General features: G+C 38.2%; 1 protein-coding gene across 1 annotated transcript; it reads left to right on the forward strand.

Annotated features, from left to right (window-relative positions):
* Positions 1 to 797: 797 nt before the first annotated feature.
* Positions 798 to 23,355, forward strand: map3k12 (mitogen-activated protein kinase kinase kinase 12). The gene is made up of 14 exons (XM_038308975.1): positions 798 to 1,074; positions 5,722 to 6,253; positions 9,972 to 10,155; positions 10,259 to 10,450; positions 10,531 to 10,689; positions 11,769 to 11,927; positions 12,103 to 12,211; positions 13,979 to 14,088; positions 16,029 to 16,145; positions 16,247 to 16,381; positions 16,493 to 17,213; positions 17,309 to 17,376; positions 17,771 to 18,068; positions 22,475 to 23,355. The coding sequence occupies exons 2-14, from the start codon at positions 5,785 to 5,787 to the stop codon at positions 22,631 to 22,633; spliced, it is 2,880 nt and encodes a 959-aa protein (XP_038164903.1). The 5' UTR covers positions 798 to 1,074; positions 5,722 to 5,784; the 3' UTR covers positions 22,634 to 23,355.
* The last annotated feature ends 694 nt before the right edge of the window (positions 23,356 to 24,049 follow it).

The raw sequence follows: 24,049 nt of genomic DNA on the forward strand, positions 1-24,049 counted from the left end.
TATTAACTTTACCTATACATATAAAGCTGTGATGTAATCCTTTAATGGAAAGGAAAATGTATTCTGGTCTTATCCTATTTGTATTTTGTGGCTGTAATGGTGAAGGCATACTTAAACATACTTTTGAGCTAAAAATAAAAACAATAATCTAAGAATTTGAAACCTTTGCTTCATCTTCTGAAACCAAATGTGTATGTAGTTTTATGTTATTATCTTACACTGCACTATGGTCACCTTTTGCATTAAAATAATAACAATAAAAATGTTGTTGATGTTTTCTGTTTAACATCCAGCTGTGTTATTTTGTACTTTACAATCGATTTTGCTTTATATTCTTTCTTATACTTTATGGAATGTTTGTTGGAAAAGTATTATTATATTAGTATATAGTATATATAAATATGGTATAATTATTCCTTCCTTTTTAGCTTTTTTTCCCTTCAATTTTTTATGATAAGGTTTTTAGGGCTGACTCTATTCACTTTCTTTTCATAGTTTGTCATAGATTTCTACTTTTGATATAATGTAGTATTTTTCCTCCTCATCGATGGAGGCAAAAATGACTGTGGGTGCAACACCGTGTATTGCTGAAGGGAACGTCAGCAGATAGAGAGGATGAGGCATTAATGCGCACTATGCTGATCTAAAACAATAAACAGAAGCTTAAACATAAAATAAATAAAAAAAAAAATCATTGAATATGCTACCTTTCTGATACATTCCTCAAAAAGTAGCGCCCCCTTGTGGCGCAGCTCTCACTTCCGTGACGTCAATTCAGCACTGGGAAGGAGACAGCTCCCTCTCCTCCTCCTCCTCCCCCCCTCCCCCCAAAAAACCCAGCGCGCCTCACGTTGCATGGGTCCCCGGTTATTGATAACACCGTTTACCGCTGGGATCTGTCCTAGTAACGTGAGAAAAATAAAAATAAAAATAAAAACTCGTGGGAATAACTCGCTGGGAACCCAAAAGGCTGCGTGGAACGGAGGAAAACAACAAGCAGCTCAGTGAGGCGGACAAATACAAAGCCGAGCCCACCCTCTCACTTGACAACGCGACATCAACCGAGGCAGAAAGGTATGGGAATGTCATGCGTTCTGGTTAAATGCTGATTTCATGAGTTATCGGTTCATGCGGGTTTAAATGGTGCTGTGGCTTCAAGCCGCTCACACTGCACCACGGTGCCTCAGAGAAACCAATGATGCTCGATGAGAGCTTCAAAGATTATACTTGTGCACTCAGGAAAAAAGGCACATTGTGAGATACACTAATAGTGTTATAGTGCCAACGCTGGGTCCGCGTACAGCCTACAGCCGCTGCGGCAGTTTCACTTGGCATGGATCATAGTAGGCTTGCAATTCATGCGCGTCGGCTATGATGCTGCTGAGTGTCATCATCACATCCTCGGTTATTTAAAGATTGATCTTCCTGCGTGAGTGCGTGCGTGTGCGTGCGTGTGTATCCCAGCCTTGCACAGGCCCGTTGGATGTTTTTTACCCGTTAGATTGGTTTTCGCGCCCTCGTTTCCCTCTCACGAAGCGGCTCTACCTGTGCAGTGGTGCAGTACAGGGCTGTTGGACGGTATGTGCTTTCTGCTACATGTGCTCTCGTTTCTTCTCACACATGCCCCTCTTGCACTGCTGTACGTGCATGCATACGCAATGTGGCGGTTATGCAATTCTTCAGCACACACAATGGGTCTTCACTGGGGTGCATTGCTCTTGGTGGTGTCTCACGCACTGATGCTGCTCAAAGGGGCAGGTGACTAGCAGGTGTGTTGAAGAGAGAAAGAAACTGACCGTCCACGGGTGGCTTCATTCATAAAGCCCATTTCCTCTGGTGATGACTCCTCTGGGTCGTTCTGGGTTCCCATTCACAGAGACAGACATGTGGATATACTACACCTCCTTGAAAAAGTGCTTATACCAATAAAAAAAATAATAAAGCCACACATTTGAATATATTTGATTGGGATTTGTTGTAATAAACCAGCACAAATAGAAAGAACAATAATATTCTGTAGGTGTTTTGGGGATATGTTTCTAGGTTGACATATCTAGAGACTTCTTTATTTGTTTTTTTTCTTCACTGCAAATGTGCAGTGAGATTAAAGGTGAACATCTGGGAAACTTGAATTTCAAGTGTCGCATCAGATTCCCAGTTAGATTTAGGCTGGACCTTTTTAACAGATGCACATTTTGATATCATCCACTTGATTTGTCTCTTAAACACCATGTCTATGCAAAAAAAAAAAAAAAAGAAATATGTGGCACATTGTAGCCCCAGCTGCTCTGGGATTCACTGACATAAGCAAGGCTGCAGTACTTAGGTGCCTTAAGACCATTTGCAGGCAATGGGGGAGAAGTGTCTTGCTCAAAGACACAACAGCAGAGATTGACGGAGCTGGGGTTTAAACAGCGACCTAACATACTTTTCAGTACATCATTTTTGATGCATTTTGTCACCTATAGAGCATTATGTTGTTTGCAGCTTTTGTTACTGTTTGGCTACATTTAAAATTGTTTCTTTGATTAAAACAGTTGTATTATTTCTTGCTGTTTACCATGAAAACAACTGTCAATAATGTTCAGAGGGGTTTCTGCTTTATAGTCCTTCTCTGGTAGTGGTTCCACTGGGCCATTTATTTTTTCGGATGAGACCGAATTTGGTTGTGTAGGTACTCAGATCAAGAATTCAGCACTTTCAAGAAGAAAACAGAAAATGCGATAATGGCACTCATTTCAGCACTGGACAGCTCCAAAATGTAAATATTAAAGATACTGGCCAGTAGCTCACTTTAGACATAGTTTGTCATTTAACTGACATTATTAGTTAGTGATGGTTGTCTTTGAAATTTTAGTTTATTTTATTTTTTCATTTTTTGTGTTGTTAACCATAAAATCCATCCTTTATGAACACTGTATGGATTTCAATAACATGTCCATGCAGTAAAGTGTGTGGGAGTGATTTATAAAGAGGATCAGGCCTAACTAGTATTGATATCTTTGTCAGCAGATCATGAGAAATCGTTTCACAACAAGTTGCTATAAGAAGTCTATTATATGGCTACATTCAATTAATAATTTTTATTAAGAAAACAAGTTGTTAAGCTTAAATGGTGGAAAAGATACTGTGAAATAACATACTAAAGGAGAAATTTGAAAAATGTCCAATGCATTCAGTTTATGAGTGGTTAAACAGAAACAGAATTGTACCACTAATTTTGAAGAATAAAATAAACTAAACAATAAATGAATAAAATAAACTAAACAATCTTCCTTTCTTATCCAAAATTCTTGAGAAAGTAGTTGCCAAACAAGTTTGCGATCACTTCCACCATAATGAACTTTTTGAAGAGTTTCAGTCTGGCTTTAGAGCTCATCATAGCACTGAAACAGCTCTGGTGAAAGTCACTAATGATATTCTCATGGCCTCAGATAATGGACTTGTATCTGTGCTCGTCCTGTTGGATCTTAGTGCTGCATTTGATACAGTTGACCATAATATTCTTTTAGAAAGACTTGAATATTTTGTTGGAATTAAAGGAACAGCACTAGACTGGTTTAAATCTTATCTATCTGATCGAATTCAGTTTGTTCATGTTAATGATAGATCTTCAACACGCTCAAAGGTTACCTGTGGAGTACCACAGGGATCAGTGCTAGGACCAATTCTCTTTACTTTATACATGCTCCCAATTGGTAGAATTATTAGACAGCATGGGATTAATTTCCACTGTTATGCTGATGATACCCAGCTATATCTGTCTATAAATCCAGATGAAGCTAACCCATTACATAGATTACAGGCATGTCTTGAAGACATAAAAACCTGAATGACTCTTAATTTTCTGCTTCTGAATGCAGACAAAACAGAAGTTATAGTCTTTGGACCAGAGTCTCTGAAAAAGAAACTGATTAGCCAGTCACTTCATTTGGATGGGATTAAACTGATTTCAGATAATAAAGTAAAAAATATTGGTGTTATTTTTGATCAGGACCTGTCATTTAAATCCCATATCAAAGAGGTTTCTAGAATTTCCTTCTTTCATCTGAGGAACATTGCAAAAATTAGAAATATCCTGTCCAGGGGTGATGCTGAGAAACTAGTCCATGCATTTGTTACTTCAAGGCTGGACTATTGTAATTCTTTACTATCAGGAAGTCCACAAACTGTAGTTAAAAGCCTTCAGCTGATCCAAAATGCTGCAGCCAGAGTTCTAATGAAAATGAAAAAGAGAGATCATATCTCTCCTATCCTGGCTTCTCTTCATTGGCTTCCTGTTAAATCAAGAATAGAATTTAAAATCCTCCTTCTCACATATAAAGCCTTAAATGGCCAAGCTCCATCTTATATCAGAGATCTGATTGTTCCTTATGTTCCTAACAGAGCACTTCACTCTCAATCTGCAGGTTTACTAGTGGTTCCTAGAATTTCTAAAAGTAGAATGGGAGGCAGATCTTTTAGTTATCAGGCTCCTCTCCTGTGGAACCAACTACCAGTTTTAGTCCGTGAGGCAGACACCCTGTCTACTTTTAAGGCTAGGCTTAAAACTTTCATTTTTGATAAAGCTTATAGTTAGGGTGGCTCAGGTTATCCTGAGCTATCTCTATAGTTATGCTGCTATAGGCTTAGACTTTTGGAGGACATAGGGACCCCCATTTCATCATTCTGCTTCATTCTCTCTCTGTTCTCCTATTCTGCAGAATCTGTTAGTTCAATCTCTAACCTTCTGCTCTCTCTGCTTTTCCTCAGAGTAGCTTTGCCTCGTCTGTTCCTGTTTGGCTGTGACGTCATCCTGGAAAAAAACATCAGCTGTGCTGCTTCTATCAACACCCTTGTTAATAGATGTTGGAGATCGGCCTGTTTTCCAGTGTGGTCCTGTTTCTCTGACCGTGACTGAGTGGATGTGCTCTCTTCGTCCTCTGGCATGGGAGCTGCCTTGGAGCTCGTCTGCCTGGCTGTGTGTTTCCTGGACGGGGCCGCCTTTTACAGCTGCTTTTTGTATCTCTGCTTCTGTCTCCTTGAACCCCAGTCGGCCTCGGCAGATGGCCGCTCACACTGAGCCTGGTTCTGCTGGAGGTTTCTTCCTGTTAAAAGGGAGTTTTTCCTCTCCACTGTCGCTACAAGCATGCTTAGTGTGGGGGATTGTATTTGAGTCAATGAGTCAATGCAATCAACTGGTTTTCCTTAGATAGAAAACTTTGTATCAATTTGACTGTATGATCTGGTTGAACTGTAAAGTGCCTTGAGATGACATGTGTTGTGAATTTGGCGCTATATAAATAAACTGAATTGAATTGAATTGAATTGAAGATGATTCTTTTAATCTTGACTCCATAAAATCTGTTCTAAAAAGTTTGTCTAGCAGAATGCTTACCATAGCAGCTGAAAAACTCAGTTTCTGTTCTAGTTTCGGTTTCAGCAGCCAAAATATACACTAAACCGTGTTTTTTCAGTGCAAAATATATTCCATTGTGGAATTCACTGAATAACCATACTTCAGTATCCAGCAGCGTAGTGTTGTTGTTTTTTTCTGGCAGTTTGTTTACTAATTTTCTTTTTGTCAGTTGAAAGTATGTAACTGGACAGGTTTCTTTACTTTTTTTGGTAGATTAATGTTTCTGGAGGAAAAAAACAAGATAAACTAAACAGTATATTTTTGGCTGATGGTAAATTTAAGCTTGGAACTCATTCTGATATATTTCTTTTCTTTCCCTCCAGGATTTTTTTTCGCACCTGTTGTTCATCCATCCTCCCTAACCTGCTGTGTTGGGGAAACCCCTGATGAGTGGGACCTGTATCCATGAGCCCCGCGCCCCTTCCCCTTCCCTGTCAGGCTTCAGCACCCCAATCTCAGAACCCCCTTATCGGAGACTCGATGGAGACACCCCTGCCTGCACCCCTGAAACGGACCTGACCCCCACACAGTGTGTGCTTCGTAACGTACTGTCCATTGAACCTACCGTACACGGAGCCCCGAGCGGCAGCAGCCCAAGTCCAAGTGATGGGTGCACAGCTCACTTTGACAACAGCGTGCTAAAACTTCATGAACATGAGGCCTGCCAGTGTGGTGGCAGTGGCGGGGCGGAAGCGGGCCACAGTCAAGAAGCTGGAGCTGTTAGGAGCCAGTCAGAGAACATTAGGCTCCAGTCAGGCAGTGGAGGATTTTTGGAGGGACTTTTTGGCTGCCTGAAACCAGTCTGGACCATGATCGGAAAAGCTTACTCCACTGAACACAAACATAATCATGAAGGTATGATTCACCTGTGCTCTGTCAGCATCTGTGCAGGGCATCAGAAATTTATAGTACATTATATTTATAAATATAATCAAGTCTTAAAATCTAAAAAGCAATCTGAAGGATTGATTCTTTCCTTCCAATTGCACCATCTCAAATTCCAAGAATTCCAAGAATTCCAAGAATTATGACCTTATTTTTCTGGATTAAAAGATAAACCCTCAACCGAAATGTGAAGAGAAAACCAATAGGAACTTATAACTGAGGTAAACAAATATGAAATAAAAAGTTTAATAAACTAAGGTCTATTTATCAAAGCAGGTAAAATATATATATATATATATATATATATATATATATATATATATATATATATATATATATATATATAGAACAAATGCTATTTTTACAAATTACTGTAAAGGGGAAATTTATTGTTTAATTTCAATTTTCCAACTCTAAATAAATCTGAACTAAACAGAGTTAACTGGCCCTTAGGTCAAACAAACTGAGCTTAGTGGCCTAATTTCAAGTTAGAAGCTTTATTACTGTGAGAATGAAAGGAAAATCAAGGAGTTAAAAACCAGGCGTAGGGCTTTTTACTTTGGATCAGACAAGTTTTTTATTATCAAGGAACCAACTGGTCTTTCATCTTAGTTTTTTCTGTTTGAACAGTGTAGACGTCTGCCCTCGCGTCACACCTGAACCAACAGCTGTCAGTAATGGTGCAGGCCTTTAAGATTCCTTGAGGTTCTCCAGTTAGGATTCAGAGTTGGGAGATACACAAAATAAAAAAAAACTGTCTAAAAAAGTAATGGTGAGCAATTGGACTCTTGCACAGTTTTACAACAAAATAGAGAAATTTTGCCTTAATTCCAATTAAAGCTTATTGGTGATCACGCCTCTGTTCTGAATCAGACAGGCAGAGTTTCTTGAGTTATGAGTTTTAAATCTCTCTGAACTCAGTGGAGTTACGTTTAGGACATATTAACATAATTGACACATCATATTGCCAAGCAAAACTGTAGCTAAAGCATTTTCTAAGGTAGTTTCCGCTTATTAGAGAGAGACCAAACATGTTAGTGAACCACCATGACTTAAGACAAAATGCTACGATTACTAGGGCTTTTTTTACATTTCTTCCTCAATATGGAAGTCCCTATTTAATATTCATTATTTTGGAAATTGGTTCGGTACCAGCCAAATAACAACTATAGGGATATATCAACCTACATCTAAAACTTATCAACAAACTTATAAAAGTACTCTGCTTCCATCTGCTTAAATTTTATGTTGTTTATGATTTATTATGTTAATAATAAATCGGTCAGTTGTTCTGTTGTTGTTGACTATTGTTCTCTGTTTGACTAAATGTCACTTGATCAAGACCTCTTTAACATTCCACACTAAAAATGGGTGAAAAAGAATATATGATTAATGCTTATATTGTATCGCAATAATCTTGTTATCGGTCCGTACTGAAAGCTGTGATATCGGTTTTATAAAGAAAATATCAAATCAGGACATCCCTTTTATAACTAGAAATGTCTACATTCAAGGTTAAACATATTAAAAGATCTTTAAATTTTGATTTATAATAGAGTATTTCAAATATGTCTGAAGTTCTATATTGGCAAAATTACAACTTCCACATAAGAAAACACTTTAATTCTAATTTTTCAGGAATTTAGCAAAAGGTTCCCTTTTCGCCTACTTCTTTTCAAATATTTAAACTAAAATATTATAAAAAAAAGTAAATCTAATATTTACGAAATCTAAAAATGAACCTGTTGTTATCAGATCTTCAATGATTTACAGCTGAGAAATCAAAGTCATTGAAATTTACCAGTCAGAAAAGCTTTATACAGTCATTTATATTACTTCGGTAGTTCAGTGAACCACAATGATATTTATTATTCATAAATAAAGGGATCAAGGACCAATGGTGTATCTTCTCTGGTTTGAACCCTTTTCAAAAATCACTTAGAAAGATAAATCCTGGAGATCACAAATAAACCAAAATCACACATCTTAAACAATGCCGGGCTTGTTTCAAGAGAGGCTGGTTTCAATATGTAGAAAGATAGTGAGCAATATTTGAATCCATAGCAGAAATCCCCTAAAACTCTGCAAACAGTTACCATCAAACCTGTTGTTTATCTCTAAAACGTATGGTCAAATATTATGTTGACTGTTCAAAGAAAGTGAACATTGTGATGCCTGCCTGAGGACCTGGATGACGTGCTTTAAATCGTGAAACCTTGAATTTTACTACTAAGCAGGAAGAATGAAGTCTGAACTTAAAAAAAAAACAAACAAAGTGTGAGTTAGTTTATCTTTCACTTATTGAAAGCAGTTAAATAAAGCCACTTACAGCGGTGACTACTTTTTTTTCTATATTGAAGGATTTGATGTGGGGTTTATTTTTTCTTGTATTTTATCAGCCACGGCTGAGTGAAATATTGTAAAGCTAAAATGTGGAATATGTAGCCCTGAAATGTATAGATAAAGTAAAAATGCTGAGTAGAAAAGATAGCTACTGAAATTAGAAAATTAGAACACTACTTGATTATCTTCACCGTATTAGAAAACTAACATCGCTCAGTGCTTACGAGTTTTACTTCATCCATCTGGAGGGGTATCTGTGTTTTTGGTGCCCGTCAGCCAGCTCAGTGAACGTCACAGCTGGTCAGGTGAAGAGGGGGAACTGGGGGCACCATGTGCATCATCACCCTCTGCAGCTGCTGCTCCCAAGAGATCTCAGCCATTCAGTGGACCTCATGAAGAATTGATTGCATGTCTCCTTTGCTCTCCCAGGCTTGTCTGTCTTTACCGACTGAGCCTTCACAGTCATTTAAGCAATGTCAGTTTGACAGATGACAGACAGATTAAACTATGAGTGAATTGTTGGGTTTCTTTCCCCCATTTTTTCCTGACATAAACGCAATTGCTTGCTTCATAAACTGCTGATGATCAATTTTTTTATCCTTAAATCTGCTTGTTGTGATACAGTTTGTCCTGAGGTATTTAGATGTGTAATTTTCTTACTTATCCACCCTACTTAGTTCACTTTCTCCATGCTGACAAGTGCTTATGCTCTCTGCAATGGCTTGCTCCATGCTGACAAGTGCTTATGCTCTCTGCAATGGCTTGCTCCATGCTGACAAGTGCTTATGCTCTCTGCAATGGCTTGCACAGGTGTCCAGACCTCTTTAATCATATCACATCGTGTCATGTTTCAACCACAAATCTCAGTGTATTGTACTGGACATTTATCTGATATACCATATCTGAAAATTGTAAAGTGTAAATTGTAAAGTATAAAAAAGATTACTAATGCTTTTTAAAATTTAAAGTGAATGAAAAAAATCCTCAAAATCTGTGGTATAATTTAAACTAGCCTGATTTTTATCCAAGGGTATCAAAGCAAACAGGCCTGAACAAACATTCACACCATACTCTTAAGATTTAATTAGCAAAAGATAAAAATAATAATAATAAAAAAACATTACACATTCTCCATCCACATTACAAGTTTGTGCTATCTTGTACTGAGGTTTAAAATAGAATACCAGAAAATATATTTTTCTAGATTCGGTTTTTTATCTTGATAAAATTGGAAAAGTTTTATGTTGTATGAGTATGTTTTGAAGGCACTATTAGGAGGTATATCAAGAACACTACTAAAAATATAGCATTGTATAATTGTGCTCTTTTGTTTGTTGGTATTTAGAGTCCTGGGAGGTTCCCTTTGAGGAAATTTCTGACCTGCAGTGGGTGGGCAGCGGGGCACAAGGGGCTGTCTTCCTTGGAAAGCTGCATGGAGAAGAGGTAGCTGTAAAGAAAGTACGGGACATCAAGGAGACTGAGATCAAACACCTGCGCAAACTGAAGCACCCAAATATCATCACTTTCAAGTAAGGAAACTGCCGCTGTGACAGCCTTTAAGTCATCTACCCTGATTGTTCCTCCTTTTTATGTCCATCTGTATTTTTGTCTGAATGGCATCCTTCCTTCCAGAGGTGTGTGCACCCAGGCTCCGTGCTACTGTATCCTGATGGAATACTGTGCCCAAGGCCAACTGTATGAGGTGCTGAGGGCGGGCCGTAAAATCACCCCTTGCCTCCTGGTTGAATGGTCCATGGGCATCGCAGGGGGCATGAACTATTTACACCTCCACAAAATCATCCACCGAGACCTCAAATCCCCAAAGTAAGACCGGGCTCTGTCCGCTTGGAAAAGATGGCTTACGGAGATACGTTTTGCTAATTATTTCCGCTTTTTATTTCTAGCATGCTGATCACACATGATGACATGGTGAAGATTTCTGACTTTGGGACCTCTAAGGAGCTCAGTGACAAGAGCACTAAGATGTCGTTTGCCGGCACGGTGGCCTGGATGGCTCCTGAAGTCATTCGGAATGAACCAGTGTCAGAAAAAGTGGATATCTGGTACTTTTTCTTTCTATTAATACTAAAATAGCAAATTATTATCACTATTATTATTATTATTATTATTATTATTATTATACTCATGGATATATTTCACTCAAACTTTAAGATTTATGTATAGACATCATATAACGAATTCCCATTTTTTTTTTTTTCAGATAATTTTAACTCAAATCTATTAAATAAACCTTACATGATCCATATGCAATTGTATAATATCGTTTATGTTTTAGATACATACATTTTTTGGTTAATTTAGATTTAATTAATTATTCTTTTTTTAAATAAATACAAATTTGTACATTTAGTGCAAATACCTGAAGTTTATTGTTTGAATTGCACAAAAGTAACCTGATTATTATTCAGTTAAGACTATTAAACTCTCTACATTTAAAATAAATACAATAATTATTATTCATTTCGAGTAAGTAAACCTTTTTCATTTTCATTTCATTTCATATATAAATATGACAATTATTTATTCTAAATAAAAAAAAGTATGCATTGGGTAAGGTTTATTTAATAGGTTTGTATTAAAATTATGTAATAAAGTTACTTAAATCTTGTAAGTGTATTTACTTCTGCAGTTTACTTCTATCTTGGTTCAACTTAAAGGAATAGTACACCCAAAACATGATTAGCCTTCATTTTCTACTCACCCCCATGCTGAACAACACTCTGGAGTACTTTTTTGATATCTCAAATGCATCTGGAGATCTGAGAAGCTTCTTGCTGTCTGCTGACATTCAAATAATGGAGGTGCCCAGCGCCCGAGGCAGAAAGGTCCATAAAAGCCCACAAAAAACGTGTCAATATTCCTCCATACTGCTCGTCCAATGTATTCCAAGTGTCCTGAGTGGGTAGCATCCAGAATTTACTCGAAACGAAGTTATTTAGAATGTTTTTAGAGCATAAACAGTAGTGTATAGGATTTCCTGAAAGCGTGCACCTTTCTGTCTCGGGCACCATAGACCTCCATGCATTTGAGATATCAAAAAAGTACTCCAGAGTATTGTTCAGCATGGGGGTGAGTAGAAAATGAAGGCTAATCATGTTTTGGGTGTACTATTCCTTTAAAGGTCCTTTGGTGTGGTACTGTGGGAGATGCTTACTGGGGAGATTCCATACAAAGATGTAGATTCTTCTGCCATCATCTGGGGCGTGGGAAATAACAGCCTGCAGCTGCCCATCCCTGAGAGCTGCCCGGATGGCTTCAAGATCCTCCTCAGACAGTGCTGGTGAGTAGAGCCTGCAGACGAAAAGCAGTGCAGAGGATTTTAATGATGAGAGTTGTGGAGACAGTTTCTGAGAGTGGCTGCACAGGGAGGTGTTAGTGTGTAGTTTTGAAGACTTTATTGATTTTACTTTGTATGGTGAGTGTACACAGCTGTGTTTCCTGTTTTGGATTTTCAGGAACTGTAAGCCCAGAAATAGGCCTTCTTTCCGACAGATCCTCCTTCATCTGGATATAGCCTCAGCTGATGTACTCTCCACCCCACAGGAGACATACTTTAAATCTCAGGTATGGCTGCTTTAATGCTAATTGTGTTTATAATTGCTTTTAATTATGCATGAAAGTTGTTGTTGTTGTTCCGGCTGAAAGTTTATATACACCGAATAATGAACCATCAATGCTATATTAATCTTTGATATTTTAAGGATTTTGTTTTATAGTTTCTGTAGGGACACAGCTTCCATTTGTGATTTTATTCATTAAACAGATAACCAAAAGTATATGTTTTAAAGCTATACAAATATGTAATGGCAGTTATTTTTTGCACAGCATTTAAGTACATTAGCTGACTGAGTCCTCAGTTGTTTGAAATAAATCTTATTTCTACTCATAGGGAAGAAAAATGGATAGCAGCTGTGGCATCTTTGGCCTATAAGTAAAAAAATGAATAAAAAAACAAAACAATGAGGATGTGAATTGACCTATTAATGAGTTTAGTTTAAATTTAAGCCAAAGGCAGCATAGTTACTTTTAGAGCAAGGGGATAAATATAGCATCAATGTAGATCCTCACAGAGACGGCTGAGTCATGGCCACATACACTCATTAAGATACACACATGCTCAGATGAACATGGACACTGCATTGCTAGATGAACTGATCACCATGAGCTAAGTTTCTATCATTTTCATTTACATTAAAAAAATAAAATCAAAGTTGGCTTAGTTAAAATTTCTTAAAACTGTGTGTCCTCATGGACAGGTTTCAAAATATAGGCACCATATTTAGTCAAGTCTGTTTTAAGATGAAAAAATTTTATATTCTTAGGGATTTCTGGCAAGAGAAGAGGTCAAATTGTATCCAAATGATAGTGGGAGTGTGGGCATATTGATATTGAACCTATATTTATAAAATTACTCTTTTTTTTTAATGGAAGGTTCCAGTTCATCATTACAAGCCTAAATGTTTGCTATTCCTGCACAATGTGTCTATTATTGTCATATGAAATAAGATTTATGAATAACTAACTAACATGACAATGTAAACTTCTGATCAAAACTATATCAGATGGGATGGAAATAACTACATGTTCAATATGTTGTTACATTATACCACCAGAAGAAGATTCTGTACTGATAAAAATGATGTTTCTTCTTAGGAGCTATAATGGGACATTTTCTGTTTCGTACATGTAGTTAAATACATTTGCAAATATATAAGCTTCTTGATGTTATTTGAGTAAGTAAGGAGCTTGTAACTCTCATACTGTATTCCTTGACTTGTTCATAATAATATGTGGCAAATTACATTTCTATTATCACTCTACCTATCACTCTCTATAATGTAAATAGAAAAAGTTAAAACAAATGCTTTCCTTTCTCCTTAAATCAGAGTTCAGTTTTCAATAAGATTACAAACTAATTAGAAAATTGGAGTTAAGCACCTAAAAGTTAATCTATCCATCCATCCCTCTTAACATCCATCCATCCATCCATCCATCCATCCATCCATCCATCCATCCATCCATCCATCCATCCATCCATCCATCCATCCATCCATCCATCCATCCATCCATCCATCCATCCATCCATCCCAATCTTTCTCCTGTATTTTCTATTCTTGACAAAATTATTTACAAAGGCAAGACATATTGTTTTGCACAATATTTTGATTACTGTCAATTAATTAAAAATACACCGTATGTTCATGTACAACAGTAGGCAAAGGCACACACTTAAGCTCACAAAGTAATCAGTTAAATGAAATGCCACACATCAGAGGGAGTGTGAGCATAGAGTTGGTGCAGAGTTGGTGAACAGAAATGTGCTCTCATCAGGCTGAATGGAGAGAGGAGGTGAAACAGCACTTTGAGAAGATTAAATCCGAGGGAACTTGTCTCCATCGGCTCGACGAGGAACTGATTAACCGCCGCAGGGAGGAGCTGAGGTTAGTTTGTTACAAGTGTATTTATAGTTGTCAAATTAATACAGCAGGCTCTGCCAAAATGCTGGTAAACTTACAGTCATCATCATCCTCTAGCATGTGTCTGTGAGGTTCATGGGAGGCTGGTGTACATCTCAGCCTGTGCACCCAGACTGCCTCACACCTTCTACAATGGGATACCAGTCAGGAAGGGAGGAGGTTAAGCCCTATCTGATGAGACCAACAAATTCAGTGAAAACAGTTTAAAACTAATCAGATAACAAAGTAATTGATGCAAAAACATATTTTTTTAAAAGAAAAGTTTTGACAGCAGCCCACTGTTAAGATTTTTAATGATATAACTCTTTTGGACATAATAAAGGGCATCATTAAAACATTTCTCATTTGCAGCTTCAATCTTGACTGTTATGAATACAGAAAAACTATGTTGCATTATGGGGCTACCTACCACACTCCTATTGGTCCAGTCTCTTTAAAACAGACTATTGAGCCTAACCAGACTGATTTAGATGGGGCAAAAGCCAGTCTCGTATGGAGGGTCTGCAAGGTAACAGTGCTGCAAACTGCACCGCCATACAGTTCCTAAGGCATACAGTTGGGTATGCGTTTTAGAGCAGGTTTAGGATATCAAACAGTGCCCTAAGCTTAGAACATGTGATATCTAGCATAGCCCTCTTTGATTCAACCATCACCTACTAGAAACTACTATGAAATGGCTGTCTTACCAAACATTGGAGAGGAAAGTTTTAATCAGAAATCAGTTGTTTTAAGAGGACAACTGTTAAAAGAGATTGAAGATGTAGGTTTTATATAAGAAGAAATCAGTTGTTAAAAAAGCCACAAAAGAATAGATTTGATTAAGGGACGCAGCAATATGTGCAAGAAGGTGCTCCAGTCACATAGGAAAAAGGGATAGACAAATGATGCTACGTCAACTACTGCACCTTATCCCACGGTGATATGTGGTGGTAGTAGTATCTTGGTGTAGGGATCTTTTTAATCAGCAAGAACACTAAGGCTGGTTAAAGTGGACAGGAAGGAGGATGACGCTAAATGAAGTACAGTTATGGAAGAAAATCTGCAAGAAACTGAAAAAGCCTGGGAGCGAGGTTTACTTCCCTTGAAGACAAAATTAATTTGATTGAATAATATTCGTGTCTTAGTAAGGCTCGATCAAAGACATGGCCATCCAGCTAAACTTGAAAATTGATCCTCACATAGACCTTTCTTTCAGTCTGACAGAGCTTCCACTATTTTACAAAAAGAGGAATGGGCAAAATGATTCAAACATGCATACCTGCTACCTACCTACACCAGAAGATTTTTACCTGTGACTGCAGCAAGATTGTTCTCACACCACATATAGAATGGTGCACAGCGCACCGTCTTGCCTTTCAGCAAGAAGGTTCTGGGTTAAATTCCCAGCCCGGATTCTTTCTGCATAGAGTTTTCATGTTCTCCCTATGCAAGCATGTGTTCTCTCCAGGTACTCAGGCCTTCTCCCACAGTCCAAAAACATGACTGTTAGGTTAAATGTGTCTCTGTGTCGTTGGCATCCTGGGTGTACCCCGCCTCTCGCCTATAGACTGCCAGCGGCCCCCTGGCGGAATAAGCGGGAGAAGATGGATGAATGTTGACACAGAGGGCCTGAATGCCAATCAAAATCCCACTTTTCAGATTAGAAGATTAGAAAAACATTAAAATGCAGAATTTTCTGCTTACAACTTGACAAAATTAAAACAAATTCAAGCGGTAATAATACTTTTAAAATCACTGTAAAATATGAATGCGTGAAGCCTCTACCTTCCATTTCAATTTTTGTTACCCTTCCTTTTTTTGCCCCAGCAGATAAAATAAGTGCCTTCATTGCATGTCTCTTAAAGAGGGTCTGGATTCTTTCATAGGGATTTACAATGACATTAACAACTTCTTTCTTTTTTCAGGCATGCCTTGGACATCCGTGAACACTATGAGAGGAAACTGGAGAGGGCCAATAACCTTTACATGGAGCTCAGTGCTGTGATGCTGCAGCTGGAGCTGAAAGAGAAAGAGTTGCAGAGGTATAAATAAGGTCTTTAAAGCATGTTCAAAAGTGGAGCATATTACAAGATTATGGGTTTCAGCCTTTTGGAGTTATATTGTTTCTTTTTCTTTCTTTTAGGAGAGAGCAGTCTTTGGATAAAAAGTATCCCGGTTTGTTCAAGCACCACAGCTCCAGACAAAGCAGCTCTTCCAACTCTATGGACAAGCTAATCAAAAAAAGAAATGTCCCACAAAAACTGCCCTCCAGCAAGAGGTACAAGGTTTAACTCCTGTCCGTATTAAATGACAGATTAATTCTGAAGTAAATAAATGTTCATTTGGCAAATGGAGAACAGGTGGTGACTATTAAATTCCCCTTTTCTAGGCCAGACATCCTGAAGTCAGAGGTAATTCTTCCTAAAATGGATTCTTCTGTGATGCAAGTCACTATCCCAGCCTGCCCAAACAGGAGCTCCACTTCTCCCAGCCGGTCTCGGAGAGTAAAAACCCGCCATCGCAAGCCTGGTAAAGGCAGCAGTGGAGACCTAGCTGGTCTTAAGGCAAACCAGTCCTCTTCTAACAGGGAAACAGCAGCGCAGGCTAAAAATGCCACCAACAACTCTAAGCAGCTCCTGGAACCAGCAGCAGCGCTGCGGGGTCTCAGCCACGAGCAGCAGCAGAGGCAGCTGTCCTCCTCCAGCCCTGACCTCATCTGCACCACACTGGAGGCGGAGAGCCTGGGGAAAAGGGAATCCTCAGTGAGTGGGCTGGAAAGAGGGGGCAGCCTCAGCGCCTCTGCTGGGTTAGGGGGGTCCGAGGGAGGGGCAACAGGTCTGGATGATCTCACAGAAACCCCCCCACGAAGTGACACTCCCAGCGAGGATGCTGCATCATTCCCATTCTCCAGTAGCCCAGACTCACCATGTGGGAGAGGAGCGGCAGCTGGAAGAGGATCCCTGGGATCTCCTCGGCTTCCTCATGACGGGGAGGATAAGGATGAGGGAGCCAGCTCTGTAAGGATACCTCGGGGGGCTTCAGGGGGGATTGGGACCCAGCACCTCACACCTTCAGCCATTCTGTATAGGGCAGCTATCACACGCAAGCAGGTACAGGACTGAGTAACCGTTCATGTCCCTCAACAGCCGCCTGAGCTTTTTCTCATTTGTGCACTTTCCATTTTTCTTTTTTTTTTTTCCTACAGAGGCGTGGGGTGTCATCAGAAGAGGAGGAGGGTGAAGTTGACAGTGAGGTTGAGTTGCCACGGAGACGGTGAGTAACTTGCTGTCATATGTTACTGGAAAAAGTGACGTTTCTTGATCAAATCTACTGGGGGACCAGGGTGGGGCAAGGGTTACTTTCATGGTGGCACAGAATAAAAAAAAAAAAAAAAAAGAGCAAAGGTTAATAAATTAGTATATTAAGTTAGCCAAAAAGCCGATGAGATATAGCAGAGGGAAACTGGGATCCTGTCTGAATTCAGCTGAAACTAAAAAAGCAACAGCTTAATTTTTAAATATTGTTAAAATAAAACTGTAAAGGTAGAAAGCTCTGACCCCATGCTCAGAGATGCCAATGAGTGGAACATTTTTCTAAAACCTTCCTCCATGTCTTCATAGATTTATTTAAAGAATAAGAATAATTTTCCACTTTTGCTTCACTACAGCCGTCCAACTAGCATCACCAAGTGCCAGTCGGTTTCTACCTTCAGCTCAGAAAACCTCTCGGTATCAGACGGTGAGGAGGGCCACACCACTGACCACTCTCACAGCGGCACGCCTGACGTGGTCAGCACAAACACAGACGACAGGTTGGACGACCGTAGTGATGACCTCCTCTCCCAGGGGTCGGAGATCCCAGCAGACAACACTGATCCTGCACAGACGTCTGACGGTCTGTCGGAGAGGGATGGTGCTCCGGGCCAAAGCAAACCTCAGCTGGACGCCGGGCAGAATCCTAATAAGGTAAAAGAAAACCCACAGTGGTTTGAATATGTCATTTTGTATTGTTCTTTCAGAAAGAAGAAAAAACAACACAACCAACTGAAAATAGAAAGCAAAAAATAAAAACAACTTTATGTCGTCAACAATGACACAAATCAGTCGGATTTATACCTTGTTGCAGCAAAGGCCTTAGTGTAGTTCTATAGGGATTCTATTAGATAGACAAACAAAAAAATAGCAAATTGCTTCGAAAAGGAAGTAATATTACACACAGGGCCAGACCTACTAAGATCCCAATATAGAAGTGCTAAACTGCTTGTGAAAATAAATATTTGCTTGTGCAATTAGCTGATGTCTTGCAGGTTATCTAAGGTACCATGCCGGTTTAATAAGAGGAGCAAAAGTGGTGCAGACTGCTCTATTTAAAGCCTCAACAAAATGTTACTTATTTAGCACTTTAAGATGCATATCAGCAGGTAAAAGTGCTTTACACATGCAAGAGCTAATAATTTTAAACTTAACAGAGTACAGACTAGAAAAAATAATACATAAAAATATCAAATATAGAGCAGGGAGATTTAGAAAAAAATATAAAACTACAAAGGTCATCGTCTAAACCTGGGTTAAAAGCCTTAAAGGTAAACAGTGTTTTAAAAGAAGATTTAATTACAGTAAGTGATTCCAGTTGTTCAATTTTTAAATGTCATTTGTTCCAGAGTTTTGGTGCTATATCAAAGGAAGAGTGGTCACCTCTTTGTTCTCTATGCTTTGGAACGATCAAAAAAAATGTATCTACTGGCCTGAGCAAAACAGAATGGATTTATTTTTCTCAGTTCCAATGGCAGTTAAATATCAGGGTTAATGGAAAAGATGCAGACAGAAAAGCAGAGAAATGACTTTCTCTGCTTTCTTTGTTGAAATTAAAATAATCAGGCGACTTGGAGGCACAAACACTAACTTCATGTATATGGGTAATTCAAATTCTCAAAACCATTCATGGTCATGATGGTAATGGGTTAATACCTTGTTAGTCAGAAATCTTTGTTACCTTATTTCTCCAGAAACCCCAGACGCATACAGTAATACTCTTTTTTTAATGAATGGAGAACATATTCTTTTCCTTTTCTTAATTACAGACAATGTTACACATAAAGAAAGGGAAAAAACTGTTGGTTGGTCAGAGAACAAAATTTTTCTATTTTTTTTTTTTTTTACAAATGATCATCATTCGCAATGCTTAATTTTACCAACAAACAACGTGAGAAGAAGCTGCTGTAGATTGTGAGTTTTCACCAACTTAATGCCACTTCTATCAAAGAGTACATTTATATTTACAAATGCTCAGTTCAGTTCAGTTCAGTAGCTCTTATTTGTCCCAGTATGGGCAATGTTTGTGCAGTAGTAGTACACCTTTCACACACACATTCATATTTCACAAATAAAAACACAAGAAACACATCAAATATTTTAAAAAGATAAAATTAAGGTGGATAAAAAAATCATTGCAATTCATTATACCCTTCTCAAAATTAAAGACTTATTGCAAACTACTTTTCCTTTTTGATCTGACAATTACGATTAGAAGGATATAGGGACAGGTGCAAGGCGATACAACAACCCCCTGTCCTCCAACCTCTAAAATGAATCCAGTCGTATTGGACAGCACACCAGAAAGAATTTATGGGAGATGCCAAAGCTAACTTGTTGGTTTTCTGGAAAGATGCTTCCAGATGCAAAGCAATGCAGGGGTGCAATGAGTTAAACATGTAATAATCTTGCATAGTCTTCTCCTTTACTCTGATGCACTGGGGTATCTGAGTAAAAAGTGAAGTGGAACCAACTGCCTTTATAAAATTATTTCATCATAAATCCAGCTGTTCTGTGGAGACTTCTGGGATTTGTTTGTGATCATTAGAGAATGAACGGGTTCAGGAAGAATAGGAAACAGAGCAGACAGGTCAGGGAAAAGGTTATGGAGAATATTAAAGCAACATTGGGTATAAAAAAACAAAGAGCCAAGCTTTAAACATCTCACAAGTGAAGGGAGCTAAAAGACCAACATTCTTCCAAATATGAAAGAAAAAGTCCATATTCACCTTGTTCAGATTATTCTCCAAGTAAAGGCAATGTGTGGCAGAAAAATCTTTTCTAGGAGAAAGCAGTTTCTCCTTAAAAGGGTTTTCAAAGCCTGAACACACCATCCACATCATGTAACATGGTGGTGGCAGCATCATGCTCTCAGGATGCTTTCTTTCACAAAGGACATGAAGTGATGAGTTGATGGGATGAGGAATGGAACAAAACACAGGGACAGGTGTAAAGAAAACTTTAAGGCCATATTAGACTATAGACCACAGCAAAAGTTAATCTTCCTGCAGAATAGCAACCTGAAACTTACCAACAGAGTCCCAATGGAATGGCTAAGGAGAACGCATTAGAACAGCATAAGTCAAACTCTTCAGGGAAATTTGAAGAAGTTTGAGAGGTAAAAATAGTTTAGAAAGTTTCCAGTTTAAGAAGAAATGCCTGTGGTCTAAGCACATGCAAGAGAAGCAAAAGATAAAGCTACTGGACTGTTTCTAGAATTGAGAAATGACCTACACCATGAAGTTTAGCCGAAAACTCTTCCCTGCAGAACATGTTCCTGTGTGGTTGCAATTGGAGTACATCATATTCTAAATATTGCATTGCCTTTATATTTACTTTAACATGATTACAAAACGGGCTGCTCAGTGGAACAGTGGGTTGCACTGCTGCCTTGCAGGAAGGTTCTGTGTTAGATTTTCGGGCTGGGGTCTTTCTGCATGAAGATTGCATGTTCTCCCTGTGCATGCGTGGGTTCTCTCCGGTTACTCTGGCTTTTTCCCACAGTCCAAAAACATGACTGTTAGGTTAACTGGCCTCTCTAAATTCTACTTAGGAGTGAGTGTGTGCGTGAATGGTTGTTTGTCCTGTTTGTCTCTGTGTTGCCCTGCGATGGATTGGCGAGCTTTCCAGGGTGTAGCAGACCTCTCCCACGTGGACTGCTGTAGATAGGCACCAGCACCCCTCGCGACCCCAGCTGCCCAGCTGGGATAAAGCATGATGGAAAATGGATGGATGGATGATTACAAAACATATTTAACAGAATCCTTTTTCAAATAATTGTTATGTCTATTTATCAAGGTTAAATAGGTGAAATTAGTCATATTTACTTTCATTTGTGTTCATTTCAAGATACAAACGTCAATAATTACTCCATAAAAGCATGCATTTATTTAACATGGTAAATAATTCACTTTGACTCTGTTTTTTGTATTTTTTATTTTAGAGTCTTGAAACAGATAACTAAAGTTAGTGTGTCAATATCTGATGATGTGATGTTATAATTTCCATAAAGTCTTTTATAGGGAGCTTTTCTACAAGAATTAAGCTATTCAATTGCATTGCTCTTTCTTGTGCAGTGCCAAATAAGAAGAAGAGTTTGCTAAAGTCATTCATTTAAATTGGGATAATCCAGACAAAAAAAAAAAAACTCATAATAGAAAATAGCACAAAAAATAATATGTAAATCTATATACCTTTTTGTTCCCAGAAGTGTACAGATATCTGCAGAGGTGGACATTATGGGTCAAGCATGTAAAAGCCCTTTTCCTCATGTTGTTCACTTAACTAGGTGATTGGTCCCTGGGTTTGGCCCTTAAATTGCTAATTGGTAAAAACTCTTAAACCAAAGTGAAAGTGTGTCAGTGGTAACCATGATGCATACTGTCCAAGTAGTGCTGGCAGTGAGGAAGATGGTGGAAAAAAGGGAGCAGCATACTTCCAACAATAGTTAACTTAGCATGGGTACCTCTTGAGGCTCACATCTGGTCTTTTGGAGCTATATTGATTCCCACAGTTCTTTATGTGACAGGAGATATAAGCACAGCCCACCTCATGGAATTTGACAAAAAAAAATAGATTTACTTATGTGTACTCCGTGTGTCACATGCAAATCTACACACCTTTATATGTTTTAGATTTAATAATGAGAACTACAGCCATTGGTGTTACTAAAGTTTTATTTCTGGTCAGCTGTAGTCCCAGATTTGACAAAGATCATCCACATACGGTAAAGTCCTGTTATGACGTCCGTCAGGCTGTAGGATGTTTTGATTCATCCTTTTTCAACCACGATAGTGTTTTTACTGTTGATCTCGCAAAAGGAAGAAGAATTAGAGGCTACAACTGGGTATATTCAGTTGGACCCCCTGTTTATATTAGGAAGCTGAAAATGCAAATGGTTTGAACTAATCTCTGTCTAAAGTTTTTACTTTCTGGAATTGCATTTCCCACATTGTCATCTCTGGAATAATGTCTTTTGTTCATAATTTTAAGATACTTTTCTTATAACACTTTCACACCAATTCTGTATGTGACACATTTTCTGCCCTCTTTTTCGTCAGAGCCGCGTCTTGTGCGACGATTCTGACTGTGACAGTGCTGAACTGGATCAGTCAGGCAGTGGAGAGCCAAGTCGACCCCCTAGTGCCGGAGCGTGGGTGTCGCCATCCCAACCCTATCAGGTGTCTCCACAGACGCCCAACACTGGACATCCACTCTAGATCGTCAGTCCTAAACAAAGACCTTCAGCCAGCTTACAACGAGCAACCATCACAGGCGTACACCAATCTGTCAGTGCAGTACATTACTGTTGCCATGAAGGACCACAACTAATAAAACACTCAGACAATGACAAGTAGGCTTATGGTGTCTCATAAGTGTTGGCAGGCAAACCTGTATTGGATTGTATAGGACATTTGACATAACATTACAGATATAATCAGATACTGTATTTTGGCAGCTTGTGACCTCAGTTAAATGTAATTTATGTTAAGTAGGGTCGTTTTAAGGGAAAAAAATTACCACGTTAACCTTAGGCACTATGCCAGTTCAGCAAAAACCCATCGTTAGATGTGCACACACGCACAAGAAGATACTACACTCTCTGAAGTAGTCCTTAAAACACTTTAACCCTCACTCTGGGAGCATCCTCCATGATTCTCCACACTCTAATGCATCAAATACTAATGAGAAATAATGTAAATATACAGTATGTACCACAAGAAATGTTTAACTTTATTTTATATGTAAGATAAAATGTAAGACTAAACTGTATGCAGCCCAGTGAACAAATGCATGACTACATGTGTATAATTTATGTTTGAATGTGTCTGTTTTCTATTTTGTGAAAGTTTACACTTTTTTAATCCTGAAAGTCTTAATTTAGTTACCTAACCTAACTTTTTGTTTAATAAATGTCAGCATCACAAATGACTAAAAAAAACCTGAACCTGAATTAAAAAAAACCTGAATTAAATATCATGAAAACACTGATCATGATGGATAAAATGGAATTTGAGTAGGTGACACATAATTATTGAACTCTTATTGAGTTTTAAACTCATTTATGACACATAATGTTTTTATAAGTAAATCAGCAAGAAAAAGGAAGAATTTAGGGATCACTTATATTGCACCTCTACCTTTTTTAACTTGACCTGGTTGACTAGTTAGGCACTACAAGTATAAAATGACTGCACAGAATCTGGTGTTCCCGATTTCAATACGGTAACTTTAAGTCAAAATTCTCTAGCAAAAAACATTCTCTTCTACTTAAGAAATTTGCAAAAGAATTATTGTATTTTTCTGCCCTAAAACATGGTAGCAGATATATCTTTATTTTCCAACGAATGTTCTTGTAATGCAATCACACCTGTGCTAGCTGCTTATGCTAACTAAAGTTTGTTTAGCCTACTGAGCATCATAAAATATATCATATTCAGGGAAATGGAAGTTTCATTTAATTTTTTTAAATCTTATTAAAGTTTTATTTTAAATTCCCCCTACAAAAATGTCTCCCCATTCTAATAAAAACACACTTGGTGCTATCTGCCAATGCTAACTGAATTAGCTTTTTATAAACCTATACCTTTATATAATAAAATGTGTCCATAAATGAATAATTGAAACTTGATATG

The sequence above is a fragment of the Cyprinodon tularosa genome, unplaced genomic scaffold (assembly GCF_016077235.1).
Source record: "Cyprinodon tularosa strain WSP-4 unplaced genomic scaffold, ASM1607723v1 ctg651, whole genome shotgun sequence".
NCBI lineage: Eukaryota > Metazoa > Chordata > Actinopteri > Cyprinodontiformes > Cyprinodontidae > Cyprinodon > Cyprinodon tularosa.

Coding starts and splice junctions, on each gene's coding strand:
- map3k12 (XM_038308975.1), top strand. CDS start 5,785: ATGAGTGGGACCTGTATCCATGAGCCCCGCGCCCCTTCCCCTTCCCTG. Junction 10,451..10,530: donor CGAGACCTCAAATCCCCAAA/GTAAGACCGGGC, acceptor TTTTATTTCTAG/CATGCTGATCACACATGATG. Junction 14,089..16,028: donor CGCCGCAGGGAGGAGCTGAG/GTTAGTTTGTTA, acceptor TTCTTTTTTCAG/GCATGCCTTGGACATCCGTG.